This window comes from Raphanus sativus, chromosome 2 (assembly GCF_000801105.2).
Source record: "Raphanus sativus cultivar WK10039 chromosome 2, ASM80110v3, whole genome shotgun sequence".
Classification (NCBI taxonomy): Eukaryota; Viridiplantae; Streptophyta; class Magnoliopsida; order Brassicales; family Brassicaceae; genus Raphanus; species Raphanus sativus.
Genome location: NC_079512.1, coordinates 37,098,325 through 37,112,826, shown reverse-complemented (window position 1 = coordinate 37,112,826; position 14,502 = coordinate 37,098,325). Strand labels below are relative to the sequence as shown.

Sequence of the window (14,502 nt, the reverse complement as noted above, 5' to 3'; positions counted from 1 at the left end):
CAAGTCTATGGTCAACGTTGCACAGCAACCTGCAGATAAGATCTCCTTACATAATCGTGTATCTTTCGATGAATTCTATCGATTATGTAATCGTATCTCTCGATGAATTCTATCGATTACCTCATCGTATCTCTCGATGAATTCTAATGAATTCTATCGATGATCTGTGAAGCTAGATAGTATTTTTTTCACATTTGTCATCGCTATTTCAAATAATCTATTATATGTCTCATCGTGATTACGATTATGTGTTACTGGATGGATGATCTATGAAGCGATAGTATTTTTTCACATTTTTCATCGCTATTTCAAATAATCTATTATATGTTTCTCATCGTGATATCAAATAGTACGATTATGTGTTACTTGATTGTTGGATTATTACCTGATTTGATAGATAGTATTTCTTGCAAGATGGCTGCTGCTGCGGGTGACCCTGTTATTGACCAAGGACTTTTTGACTGTGTCAAATTCCAGCCCACCGATGTCGAAGTCTTCGACCGGTTCTTGTCGCCCTACATAGAGGATCATCTTGATGTTCAGCGATCACTAATGCTCCGTAGAAACGTGTATGCCTCTGCCCCGCACGTGTTCTGTACCCAGGATTTGGTTGACTCCGGGTATTATTCACCACATTGCCTCTGTGACTATCAATCTATCATATAGGGATGCTTGTAAGAGCGTTGGAACTGGATTGGGATGTGCTGTCCGAAGAGATTGGGTTTTGGTTACCTGCTGAGGTTCATAATGAAGAGCACGATGATAAACCTGAAGGAGAGGAAGAGCCTGGTACTATTTCTCAAAAGTTTAATGCCACGATTCGGTGGGTAATACCCGGAGTCAACCAAATCCTGGGTACAGAACACGTGCGGGGCAGAGGCATACACGTTTCTACGGAGCATTAGTGATCGCTGAACATCGAGATGATCCTCTATGTAGGGCGACAAGAACCGGTCGAAGACTTCGACATCGGTGGGCAGGAATTTGACACAGTCAAAAGGTCCTTGGTCAATAACAGGGTCACCCGCAGCAGCAGCCATCCTGCAAGAAAAACTATCTATCAAATCAGGTAATAATCCAACAATCAAGTAACACATAATCGTACTATTTGATATCACGATGAGAAACATATAATAGATTATTTGAAATAGCGATGAAAAATGTGAAAAAAATACTATCGCTTCACAGATCATCCATCCAGTAACACATAATCGTAATCACGATGAGACATATAATAGATTATTTGAAATAGCGATGACAAATGTGAAAAAAGACTATCTAACTTCACAGATCATCGATAGAATTCATTAGAATTCATCGAGAGATACGATGAGGGAATCGATAGAATTCATTAGAATTCATCGAGAGATACGATTACATAATCGATAGAATTCATCGAGAGATACACGATTATGTAAGGAGATCTTACGAGATTCGCTTCACAGGGGGAGGGGAGATAGAGAACAGCTACTGGATCTGATCGCCTTTTTTTTTTTGCGGTAAGGGTTGGATATAAGGAGGAGAGTTATAGATATTTATCGACTTGTTTCTCTATTTTCACTAGAGAGCCCGGTATTCAACGGTTAAGCCCAAGAAGCGTAACGTGGGCTTTTAACTTGTAAGTTGCGTACAAAGTGAAGGGAATCACGTGTGATGGTCATTATCATCTCGCGTGGCGTAACATAAAACACTTTATATGATTCATATAACTTTGTGAACCGTCTTTGTTAATGACTATGGCTCTAATGATGGATTAATTGGATGCTAACAAAGAAAGAAAGCAGAACATGAATACTTCTTCTGTATCCAAGTTTGGTTAGAAATCTGACTTGCAACAAAACTCAAAATATACACACTCTAAAAGTCCTCACTTCTCGGTGGGTCTTCAAATTTATAGAAATAAAAAAGTTTGCTTTTTCGATACACACAGAGAAAGGTAAAGAGAGTTAAAAATGTTGCAAACTGCCACTAGAGAAGGCAACATTACTACAGCCAACCTGGGCAGCTTTTATATAACACATGTGACTTACTCAATAATCCTCTAAATCTCTCTTCAACCCTTTTTTTTTTTGCTTCTTCTAATACACAGAATCATCAGGAAAGTCTAACAACCATTGTTAGTCTTCTTTTGCTTTATTACTAGTTTTGGTTATTTCAAATTACCATCGGATCATCCATCGTTGATACCATCTGAGCCTCTGCTGCTTCCCCACTTATCCGCTCCACAGGCATCACCTCAGCTGCACACAATTTTGATTCTATCAGTTTTCACTCTCTTTGTTTGTGACTTTTCGAGTGGTACTCTACACAGACTATTTACACGCATATGCATATATACCTGGTGATCGATCCAGAGACATAGTCCTTGCCATCTCTACAGATTTGGAAAAGACATTAGTCAGATTCTTCAGGTCAGATCAACTACAATTCTCCAATATCTCATTTACTTTGAAACAAATTATTAGGACTAGAAAAATGCAGGAGTCGAGGTATGAGATTGAAAATGATTTAATAATACTATGGGCTTTTGGATGTACCAAGTGAATGACGCAACCCTTTCACAGCGTCAAAGTTCTTGTATGTATAGCCAACAAAGCTTAAATCCTTGGGAGCAAGATTCTGCACAAAATGGAAAAAAAAATGCGTCATTCAAACATCTAAAGAACTATGTTTCATTTCAGAACAAGAAAAAACTATCAAGAAAAATCATTTGATGATGCTTTCTTATATCCAATCACTTCCGCAGCAACATTACAATGACATGAGTATCGACATCCATTCGCATATAATTATGTATAGGCTTAGAAATAATTACAAACCTTCCTGGAGGTGCCCGATTTAGTTCTTTCAGTTGCAGGAGAATTCACCTGAGATGATATCAAGAAATTCAGTAAGCCCCTCGCATATCATATAGGAAAAATTACCAAAATTAAGCTGCCTAAAATATCATAAATGTTACAAAGAGTGGGTATTCTTCATCAATTCACAGACAAACAAATTCCTAGGTAACGTATCAATTCACTTGATACAAATGTGGTTTAAGGGAATCACTCCCTTGGTTAAGACACATATTTGCTCGATAAGGTAGTATATGTTAGCACTATCTTCACATGTATGAGTCGCATATTTGAAACTAACAGGTATGATTCGCATAACAACCAGAAGATATGAACCGTCCAACTTTATGTAGAGTCTTAAATACAACTATAAGTTATGATAGCTCTTAAAGTAGTATTAATGAAGCCTATTCACCCAGGAAAACATTTTTCAAATAATGGAAGATAGTGGAAAGGAAGAGTTTATGACATACTTCATCAAACTTCATAAAGTTTTGTGTATCTAGCTCGTCGTTCACTTCTGGTTTGTAAGCAGCCTCCATTTCATAGAGCTTTTCCCAAACAACATCTTTGAACCAAGGATGAACCTGGTGCAAATTTAAGGTACGAGTTAGTAAAGAAGAATGACGCAGCTTATCGCAAGTACTAATTAATCTTCTCATGGAACATCCTTACTTTGATTTGCTGGGCTCCTCCCCCAGTGCCAAGTCTATGGTCAACGTTGCACAGCAACCTGCAGATAAGATCTTTTGCCTCGCGTGACAGCTTAGCATCCTCGGGAAATTGCAAATGATTTCTCCAATTGACAATCTAGCAGGAAGAAATAAGACTCCATGAATATGATCACTGAACCATACAAACAAAATGTCTAGTTTTCTTTTCTGCACTACAAAGAACGAGAAAAAAAAGAAATTGACGATGGACATTTTACTCATCAATCAAGGAAATTTTACGCATAGTTGACAAAACTAATTAGATGTTAACATTTTGCTAACTCGGACGCACAGAAAGTTTGACTAGGAAACCAGTTAAATTCGTTACGGTCAACTATTTAAACCTTACACAGGTGAAACCTACTGGATAGTTAACATAACAGCAAATGCAATACACTCCAATACCTTTCTGCATGTGGATAATGGGTCATCTGCATAAAAAGGAGGATACCCAACGAGCATTTCGTACATAATTGCACCTAATGACCACCTGAGAGACAAGGACATTTCAAAAGTAAATAAACACCAACCCCCAGGATATTATGGAAAAATTGCGGAATGGCTGCACAACTCGCACAGAAAATTTAAACAGCTATAGCACTATTATACGAGGATGAAGGCATGCACCATTGTAACTTGTAATAGATCACTGATAGAGAAAAAAAACAGAACAACTAACCAATCACACTCCATGCCATATCCCTTCTTCAGTAAAACTTCAGGAGCTATATAGTCGGGTGTTCCCACAGTCGAAAATGCCTTTTAAAAAAAAGAAACCAATCAGAGAGCAATATCTAGTTATTGCCATGCATATTTATCAACAGATAGTAGAGGTCATGAAATTTTAAAATGTGTTATCATCCAATATGAAGAATACCCATTTTTAGTGTTCACTATTCCCCATTTCAAAGGTCTATCTACATGCTCAGTCAGCTCATATTTGGTATATTCAGGAATCAGAGATGGATAATACAGAGGAAATTTTTCTACTCCAACAAAAAAAAACATACCAGTGTTCTGCGATTCATCTGCCAATGCTGAAGTTGTTCCTGGGGACTGCGCCAGCTTCTTTTGTTATCAGTGTCGGGAAAAGCTCTATCAACATCCATAGGTTCTGAAACAGCTTCATCATCGGTGGCCCTATTCTCCTGAATAGAAGGCAAAGTTCTACAATCAAGAGGCTTACAAAGCCCAAAGTCCGAGAGTTTCATGTGTCCATCTTTGTCCAAAAGAAGGTTGTCCGGTTTGATATCCCTGCAAAAAGAGTGGAAAGAAAGATCAATAAGATGTACGCAAGTACCACTGTTTGCACCAAAGCTTGCAAACAAAGATAATTTCCAAAATCTACCTATGAATATAGTTGTATCTATGTATGGACTCAATGGCCAGGACACTTTGAGCAATATAAAATCTTGCAACATCTTCTCGCAATGTATCCTCCCTCATGAGCAAAGTCATCATATCACCACCAGGAAGGTATTCCATAATCAGGTATAAATACTCGGCATCCTGAAAGGAATAGTAGAGTTTCACTATATAATGGCTTGCAACCTCAGCCAGCAGGTTCCTCTCTGCTCTGACATGTTCCACCTACAATATGTATATTAATTTAATCAGATACTAGGAAGAGAAAGCCATAAAAGTAGTTAGTTTTCGCTGTAAATGAGAACACAGTATAACCAGCATGCTTGTTATTTGGTATGTTAGCATATGCCGGAATCTTGGAATCGACCATGTAATTGAGATACTGGTTGAACTTATAGAAACTTAACACATGAAGACCAATATCCTTAACTTTGAATCATATTGTTATCATTACACAGAAGAAAACACATGCAATCACCAGATTAAAGTTAAACTACACTATAAGCTGGTAAGCATAGAAAAGACGATGCCAAATATTATTACCATCAAACACATAATGACAGACAAGACTAACTTTAAGCTCCAGCAAACAATAGTAGTCAAGAGAGTGGCACACTGTTCAAACTATTTACGAATCTTTACCTGTCCTTTCATGACCATTTCAGATTTCTTTAACTTCTTCATAGCATAAATATTTCCGGACTTTTTCTCCCGACATAAGCGAACCTGAAAAGTCAGATTAAGTTATTTATGAGAGATTAGACGTACCATAATCATTACGAAAAGAACCAAACAAAAACCGCATCCCGGCTATAGTGTTCATATTTCAACTGCAAGAATGTGTAATGAAACTAAAAGGCACAGGTAGTATCTTGTGGTACAAACCTCACCAAAAGCCCCTCTTCCGATGATTGTCAAAAGCTCAAAGTCATCAACACTTATCTTGTTCCTTTTAAGCCTCATAAACTCGGTCTCTTTCCTCTCCAGATCTTTAATCATGTTGATCTGCTCCTCCTTTGGCACTCCAGAAGAAGCTAACTTCCTTTCCAAGATCCACCGTCTGCAAAAAAAAACAAAAAAATGCCAGTTACACAACCACAAGCCTGTGCCTAGTAGCTTCACAAAGCAAAGAAGCCACAGAACTTAACCGGATTCTCCTTCCCTATCCACCAATGACTAAAACGTTGACAGTACAACAGATTATCATCAATATACGAGACTAATCAAAAGCTCACACAACTAATTTTGCCCTAAATAGTGTCTCCACAAACCAAAAACGATAATTCCAAATCTCAAATCTCTCTCAAAAACACGACGATTCGTACCTCTCTTTTCTCTCCTGGATGTTCTTATTCTGAGCTTTGTAGTGATTCTCGATGTACTGCTTAGCAGCCGCCACTTTCTCCATGGTCAAGCTCGATCCCAGCACCTCCACGTCCGTACCGTTCTCTTCCTCCTGAATATCCTCCATCTCCTTCCTCTCTCTCTCTCTCTCTCTCTCTCTCTCTCTCTCTCTCTCTCCACAGTCTTCTTCTTCTTATTCTCTCGACGTGAATGGCTATGGGAAGCACCTCTCTCTCAGCACTCTCTCTCTCGCTCTGGAAATTCTTAAAGAGAGATGACGATTGTATTTTTACAATCTTACCCTTGAAAGCCGAACCACTGACTGACACGTGTCGACATTATATTTAAATGGCACTCTGTATATAAGAAAGATTCAGAAATATATACATACCATTTACAACAAATGGCACTCTGTATATAAGAAAGATTCAGAAATATATACATACCGTTTACAACCGTGACTCTGTAGATTGTTTCCTAAATCTTATTTTAATTTTCTTCAGTTGTCTATTTTGGTCACTAATATCTCTTTATTTGATGGGTTACCAGATAAAGTATAAATAATTTCCAGATATGTTTAGTTGGAGAGAGAGAGAGAGGGTGTCTCGCTGTCAAGGGCATACTTGGAATTTAAGGTTTGTCTCAATAAGTTTTTTTTATACAACGAAGCTGAAGATTTTAGCTTCGTGATTGGAACGTGGTTTTCACACGCGCATAGGATTCGATGGGCTGTGAAGCTTGTGATAGTATTAAGTATTTAATTATTGGGATCCATTATTTATGTAAAAAAATTCTAGCTACTATGCCTTCTGTTTGATAATTATGTTGTGTAAAATTATCTTAACTTTTAACAGCTATAAAATATGGTATGTACGTTTTCTACATTTGTATGCAGTTTAGCTGTCACACTATATAATGATTATACATTCTCCAAAGTAATTACCGTTTATGTTTAAAGTTATTAACTTAAAAATAAAATAAAAAGTTGTGTAACAACTGTCAAAAAAAACAACAGATATAGTAAAAGGAAATAGATATGACGCCAACTTATAGGAAGATGAAGTTGCTCATTGTCCACTTTTATTCATTTTTAGTTTGAATATGCTGGTTAAACATGCCTAGATCAAGTGGAATGGTGAAAATGTTATGACCATTCAACAAACATATTGTTCTTTACACAGATCAATGATAGTTATTTTGGTTTCGTACGCCAGTCAGGAAATCATATGAGGTCAACCGTTTTTGGTTTTGACCAATCATAGCCTTGTAAAAGCTATTGTATTTTCAAGAATATAAATTAGGTGGAGTCAAGCTTTATGTTTTTTCTTCATTTAGGTGTATGAATGTGAGGAGAAATCTATGTAAACTAAAAGGATAAGTAGAAGAAAAATAGTGTGTTATCTTTTTCTTTACAAGTAAAGCGAGAGAGAAAGGTGGTGGTGGTGGTCTAGCTGTAAGAGGGAGCAAGTCGTCAGAATGCTGCGTTGTAATCATAATTAGCGACAACGAAATTTTCACAACAACAAGAAGAAAAAGTAAAAAAGCGTTTTGCCTATTTTTCCACGTCTCACACGTGTCGTCAGGCCAATGGCTGTTTTTCTAGAATTCACCTTTTGAAAACGCAAATGTTTTTGGAATGTAGTTCATAAGGCCATCTCCAACCACTACGCTATTTTAGTGTTGAAACTACACCATTTTAGTGTAGTTTTAGCACCAAATTTCTTTTCATCTCCAACCACAACACCAAATATCACACTAAAAAGAATATTCTCTATTATTATATTATTAAAAAAAGATTCTCTTAACTATTTAATATTTTAATACTCATTATTCTTATAACATATACAAGTAACTATTTTTAATAAGAACAAGATTAACAAATTTAAAACAATAATTATAATTATAGAATAATACTTTAGAAATACATATGAAATTAAAATAAAAAAAAACATACAAGCGAAATTAAAATAACTAAAAACATACAAATGAGAATACATATGAAATTAAAACAACTAAAACATACAAACGAAATTACATTGCATAAAAAAAATATGATACATCTTACTAATTATTAGAATTGCCATATTCACCCCACAAATGTTCGATTAGTGCATCTCGAAGTTCAAAATGAGCATCTCGGTCTTTGATTCTATAGTGCCGAGATAAGAATTCTTGAAATTGAGCATCATCACCACTTGTCATCTCAACTTCTGCATTTGGAACTTCACCTTGTTCTTCAATTGTTGCATTGATATCACGTTCATCCTCTATGATCATATTATGCATTATGATACAAGTTGTCATTATATCATGTAATACCTTTTTATTCCACATTCGTGATGGTCCTGCCACGATTGCAAATCTTGACTGCAATACTCCAAATGCACGTTCAACGTCTTTCCTACACGATTCTTGTTTCATTGCGAATAATTTTTTTTTAGGACCACGGGGATCGTGAATTGTTTGGACAAGAGTGGACCATTTTGGATATATACCATCAGCTAGATAATAACCCATGTTATAATGTTTTCCATTAATAACATAATTAGCCGGTGGAGCAGTTCCTTCTGCTAAATTAGCAAAAAGATGAGATGCCTCTAAAACATTGATATCGTTATTAGATCCCGGCAGACCAAAATATGCATGCCAAATCCAAAGATCATTGTGAGTATATGTGATTTTCTATTTACTATATTTCATAATTTTATTGTATATATTAACTTATTTAATCTTTGCTCATTATTTAATTAGTTGAACCAAGCAAAGATGTTATTAGCCCAAGATGTCAAATATAAAAGAGGCTTCAAATTCGACCACGTCTGGCCTATCCTCAAAGGCATGGAAAAATTTACAAATAACAACGGTAATGCACCTAGTGCATTCCACGAAGAAGGTCGTAATATTTCATCATCCCCATCATTTTCAGTTGATCCTGAGTCATCACCATCCCCCGGTATGAATTCATTTGATCTAAATATAAATTCTGACGAAGGCACTTCTAATTTATCTTCAAGACCTATGGGTGTGAAGAAAGCTAAGAGAAAATTACAATCTGAAGAACAATTTAAACAATTGATGGAGCAAAATGATAAACTTCTCAAAGCTATAACTAAAGGTAATTCGGAACGAAATGAAATTCAAAGGCAAAAGGTCGAGGTAGCAAAAATGAAAGAAGAGAATAAAATATTATTCGCAGATTTGAATTCTATAACTGATCCTGCATCTCGTGCTTATATCGAAAATCGGAAACAAGAAATTATAAGAAAACGAGCTCAAACCAGTCAATCTAACGAACAAGGAGAAGATGTCCAATACCAATATCATGGATCACAATATCGAACATCACAATATCAAGGAGATCAAGCTGAAGGACAACCATCTCATAGAGAACAAGTTCAAGGTGAAAACCAAATGTCACCAAATGATCAAGAAGATTATACCCCGTATTATAATTATCTTGATGGAGCTGATAATAATTTTCCGGGTTTTTAGATTATTATGTTAGTCAATCTAATGTTTTCCAGTTTTTTTTTTTTGGCAAATTTATGTATTTTTTTTATTTCTGCAAATCTATTTTCTTGTATGCACTTTTTATGTTTGGTTGGTGTTTATTTGGGTAATTTTATGTATTTTAAATGATTTTTATGTATTTTAATCCCATTTTAAATGTTTTATTAATTAATAATTTATATTAACTAAAATTTAGAAATCACATTAAGATTTATTAAAAAATAAATTTAATATCACATTACATATTAATGAATTTTATTTGCTATTTTGTAAAAGTAAATATAATGAATTAAGTTATGTAAACAATAAAAGAAAATCAAAAAAAAAAAAAAAAACTTATCCCGTCGCTACAGTACCTACACTATATTTAGTGTGATACTGTATCAAAAATGACGAAGACACTATAATAGCGTTGCATATAGCGTCTTGTTGGAGATGAAAAGTGAAATTTTGACGGCAAAATGGCGTTATGCCGTCTACGTTGGAGTTGCCCTAAGGGTCGATCAAAAAAGATAAAAAGAGCAAGTGGGCTTTTGTACTTTTGCTGCGGAATTGAATGTTGCACATGCGAGTGCAGGAGATTCACTATTCATAAGTAGGCAGCATTGTTTATGTATAAACATGTAACACTATTATCTGCAACTGCAACCTAGGAATAACTCTTTGGTTCATTCTCTGTAAAGCAACGAACAACCATGCTGCATTAAAGAAAAGAGTAATGAGTTTATGTTATACCAACATATCATGGTAATTAGTTTTGTATATCAAACAAAGAAAAGACAACAAGAAGGGGTTTTTGAGAAGGATACAAAATGAGCTCGTGAAGACAGAGAAAAAAACAATTGAGAGAAAAGAGAGTTAAATAAAAGATGTTTTGGTTTCTTCTTCAGTCGCGTTGTATTTTTACGTGACGTTTGAGGTAATGCCAACTCAACAAGTTCTTTTTATTACTAGTTTATTAGCAAAGAGCCAATGACGACACCAGCCGTGAACTATGAAACATCACTTTTAATAGCAAGACAATGCCAGATTCTTTCTACAGACACGTTCTATCACAGATTTGATTTTTTAAAGTGAGGAAATTGAATAAGTTTTCAGACAACCAAAAAGTAGTACATGTATTGCATCTGAAAGGTGTCTAACCTCCAAATTTTGATTCAGCCTTTGATGGTGGTCGAATTCAGATTGTTCCAACATTCAGGCAAGAGACTTTCCTGACCATTCTCGTTCCTTTCGTTTTTGTTTGGCTTGCATTCTGTTGAACTTTTCCTTTCCCTTTTCGAGAAGAGGGTCAACCACAACGTACGCATCTGGATCATCCTTGCGAGACTGCAAGATAGCTTCACTTTTTCAGGATAGGACATAAAATAAACATTATACATATGGCTCAAGCTTCTGAAACAAATACTCGTTATTTGCATGCCATATCCTATGAACTACTGGATTTTTCGATTTTAATGTTAACTAAAGAGTTTGAACGAAAGTAGTATAGTACTACATCCACTAGAACCTCACTCTCAGGTGAGATGGAACCTTAGAGATTTACCTTGCCATGCTCGGGTGCAAACTTGAGCTTTACTTTCTTCCAATCAGAGACATCTTCCTCCTCTATATTGCCTCCTCCTGGTTCACTACTACTCGAGCCAAACGGTTTTGCGGAAATGGACTGCTTAAATTTCTCGAGTTTCGCCAACACCTGAGAACAAGAGGAAAACACAATGATAAGTTAACGAAACTATCTTCTGAGACTTTTCTTTGACAAATTTAGAAATTACTTTTCGGGAATATAATCAGTCACACACGGATTTAGTCAGTGAGCAAAGGAGGGTAAAGATTCACTAAGAAAAGATAATTTAAAATTTAAGCTCGAAGCTCTTCTAAACAACTTACAGCATCCTCGTTTCCTTGCATTCTGCGCTTCTTCAACTTGTGTAGCTGTCGGGCGCGTTCAGAAGCGTTGTAAAGCTGTAAATCAGCGTCTCCATTTTCCAACCGTTCGGCTTTGGCTTCTGAACCTATTCCCTTTTTCTTCAGTGATAACTTTTCCATCTTCGGTTTCTCATCTTCACTACTTTCAACATCAGACCTGTAAATAGCATAATAACTAATAAGTCATTGACTTGTGTTACTGGTTATGACAACATGAATTAAAGTAAAATAGATTCAAACATAAATCCCTGGGAAAGCAAACTCATTTGGTTTCCCAACCTAAACACACAAAGGCGTGTAGACTTGTAACAGACGATAGGGTTTAACTGTGGTGTCATTACCTTTTGGTAGATTCTTCCGGGGCTTTCACACTAGAGCTCTCTGTTAAGAGGACAACCACAAGGAAATCTAATTAATATGTACAGAAATAACTAGAGATAATATAAACAATACGGAGGAACAGAGAGAGAGCTGTACAACATTCCTATCTGGGAATACTTGGCGCCAACCATAGAAGCATCAAACCGTGTGATAAGTTTAAACTTTTATTATGATTTCGTTAGAAGCAACCCTAGGCACAGATATGAGTTGGTTTGAACTTTTATTATACAAATCATAAGTTCAATATTTCAGCATTGAGATGGAAAAACTAATTACTTTTTTTCTGAGTCGGTTTTGGAGGAATATCTCCCATCTCTTTCCTTCTGCTAAGCACTTGATTCCTCATCTTTGCATCAAACTTAGTCTCATCTCCATCATCATCGTCATCATCACTATGTCCAACTGGATCGGATACAGGCCAGCTTTTCTCTTTTTGAGCGCTTTCTTTCTTAGAACCCAGAGCTTCCCGCACAGATAGCAACTCCTTCGAGTCAGGTGCATTCTGAAATGTAAAAGAAGTTTTTAATATACATCAGAAAGACTGAATTTCTTGTTAAGTCAAACAAAGACACAAATAAAGAAAAAGTTTCAGTTTTCATCTGATGCCTATGATAAACTGCTAGGCAGTTACACAGAAACACAGTTAGGAACGGTAAGTTTCATCACATGAAATGTAAGAACCAGGAGGATAATAAATATAGTTAAGTCGCAATAGATACATACTGATTAGCCTTAGACTTTCACACAGAAGAGAGGAATAAACAAAAGGGAAAAAACGCCAGAAAAAAAAAAGTATGATTACCCGTTCTGTATTTGTAGCTTCTGCCTTCAATAGTCGAGGATCGTTCAACACGTCATGACTGCTCTTAATCTTTTGCTTTACAGCTGCAAGTTCCTTCTCCTCTTCCTCAGCTTCTTCTCCGAATGACAGTAAATTCAATTTCCTGATTGACAGCAAAAGAAAAAATAAACTCAACGAACAGCCAAAGCAAAGATAGAGTAAACTATCGATTTTCCATGGATAACATCTTACTTGACAGGCTTCTTTGGGGGTTCCTTCACTTCAGCAACAGCATTCGATGTCTTTGCTAGCACTCTAGGAACAATATCTTCGAAAGGGTTCCACAAAACCTAACGTATAGAAAAACAAGAAAATCACAAGGCTGACAAACTCAAGAGTATCTATCATAAGAACATCCTCGACCAACATTGTCTTATGTATCAGGATTTTAACTTGTAAGAAATCTTTACCTCAACAGATAAAATTTTGGGGGCAGGATCCAGGGGACGATCATCTTTACCAGTGTCAATCTCTCCTAGTCTCAGAAGATTGAAGATTGAATCACCTGTAACCTATATAAGAACATGATCAAGAACTTATCAAGCAGAACAAACAAACAAACAAAAACTAATTATTTTTACCTTTCCAAAGATAGTGTGCTTCTTATCAAGCCAATCACACTTATCCAAAGTGAAAAAGAACTGACTTCCATTAGTATTCGGCGAGCTCTCATTAGCCATAGCCACAATCCCACGGTGGTTGAATCTCAGCCTCGAATGAAACTCATCCGCAAATACACCTCCGTATATACTCTCTCCACCTGTTTACACATCACTCACAACATTCAAAAACCTAATCGAACTCGTTCGTACATACTAAACCCTAAGACCTTAATCAGAGGATTTTCTGGGACAATTTTACCTGTGCCGGAGCCGGTGGGATCTCCGCCTTGGACGAGGAACCCGGGAATAACACGGTGGAAGATGGTGTCGTCGAAGTAACCCTCGAGGCAGAGCTGAACGAAGTTCCGCACTGATTTGGGGGCTTCCTTAGGCCATAGCTCGATGTCGATTGGGCCATGAGTTGTATTCACGATGACCTTTCCCTTCGTCGGTGGCTCTAGCACGTAGATCGTCGACATCTCCTCCTCTCACAAGCTTCTCCGTCGTCTTCTCCGATATGCTTTCTCTCTTTTTTCCGTTTTTTTTTTGCTTGGGCTTCTCCGAGAGGTATAGGTTTTCTATTAAATTGTAAACCAATGATATTAAAACTAGGTGCGCGCCCAATTTGACTATAAAGCCCAGTCCATTTATTAACCGAAACTATTTCGGCCCAAATACGGCCCATTAATAATCCCTTACGTGTGGGAATGGAAATATGAAGTCAAAAGTCATGGAGCTACTACAGTGGAGTCCTCCTCAAATGTTTGGACGACTTTCGCTCATAAAGACTTCATTACTTCAAATTCAGGAAAGTTCAATGGTCACAGATTAACAGGTGCAATAGAAACCACATGCACTCAAAACAAACGTATGCGTTACGCGCACGCGTTTGACAAACTATGAATATACCCAACACATTTAAGACCGTCTTAATGACCAGACCAGTTGTTACTTGACAGTTATCGCTATCCGGAAAAATC

The 14,502-nt window shown here is 36.6% G+C and overlaps 3 protein-coding genes across 5 annotated transcripts in view; 1 reads left to right on the top strand and 2 right to left on the bottom strand.

Moving 5' to 3' along the window:
- The window catches only part of LOC108840459 (uncharacterized), a 7,416-nt gene extending 836 nt beyond the window's left edge, over positions 1-6,580 (bottom strand). Inside the window, exons 1-14 of one of the 2 annotated variants that reach the window (XM_057003571.1) lie at positions 6,437-6,580; positions 6,241-6,406; positions 5,801-5,975; positions 5,558-5,641; positions 4,899-5,140; positions 4,561-4,804; positions 4,230-4,309; positions 3,956-4,040; positions 3,513-3,647; positions 3,311-3,424; positions 2,820-2,867; positions 2,538-2,619; positions 2,339-2,374; positions 1,850-2,240 (exon numbers count right to left, since the gene is read on the bottom strand). In XM_057003571.1, the coding sequence (XP_056859551.1) occupies positions 2,155-2,240; positions 2,339-2,374; positions 2,538-2,619; positions 2,820-2,867; positions 3,311-3,424; positions 3,513-3,647; positions 3,956-4,040; positions 4,230-4,309; positions 4,561-4,804; positions 4,899-5,140; positions 5,558-5,641; positions 5,801-5,975; positions 6,241-6,386 (1,557 nt within the window). In that variant the 5' untranslated portion in view covers positions 6,387-6,406; positions 6,437-6,580 and the 3' untranslated portion in view covers positions 1,850-2,154. Of the gene's footprint in view, positions 1-1,849; positions 2,241-2,338; positions 2,375-2,537; positions 2,620-2,819; positions 2,868-3,310; positions 3,425-3,512; positions 3,648-3,955; positions 4,041-4,229; positions 4,310-4,560; positions 4,805-4,898; positions 5,141-5,557; positions 5,642-5,800; positions 5,976-6,240; positions 6,407-6,436 lie in introns of those variants that run through there. The other variant, XM_057003572.1, reaches the window with a different exon arrangement.
- Positions 6,581-9,016: 2,436 nt separating this feature from the next.
- Positions 9,017-9,898, top strand: LOC108840464 (uncharacterized). The gene has a single exon (XM_018613294.2). It carries the CDS (start codon positions 9,026-9,028, stop codon positions 9,749-9,751), a length of 726 nt encoding a protein of 241 aa, XP_018468796.1. The 5' UTR covers positions 9,017-9,025; the 3' UTR covers positions 9,752-9,898.
- A 378-nt stretch (positions 9,899-10,276) lies between these two features.
- Positions 10,277-14,087, bottom strand: LOC108818408 (peptidyl-prolyl cis-trans isomerase CYP57). 2 transcript variants are annotated; one of them, XR_001944145.2, is made up of 11 exons: positions 13,782-14,087; positions 13,502-13,680; positions 13,331-13,432; positions 13,113-13,210; positions 12,882-13,023; positions 12,356-12,581; positions 12,040-12,079; positions 11,660-11,855; positions 11,316-11,465; positions 10,913-11,098; positions 10,277-10,467 (listed from the first exon to the last, which is right to left on the bottom strand). XR_001944145.2 is itself a non-coding variant. In XM_018591377.2 (10 exons), the coding sequence occupies exons 1-10, from the start codon at positions 13,999-14,001 to the stop codon at positions 10,967-10,969; spliced, it is 1,485 nt and encodes a 494-aa protein (XP_018446879.1). In that variant the 5' UTR covers positions 14,002-14,087; the 3' UTR covers positions 10,693-10,966. The 2 variants fall into 2 exon arrangements, 1 of the variants encoding a protein (XP_018446879.1); XM_018591377.2 differs by lacking the exon at positions 10,277-10,467 and having other exon boundaries at positions 10,693-11,098.
- Positions 14,088-14,502: the final 415 nt, after the last annotated feature.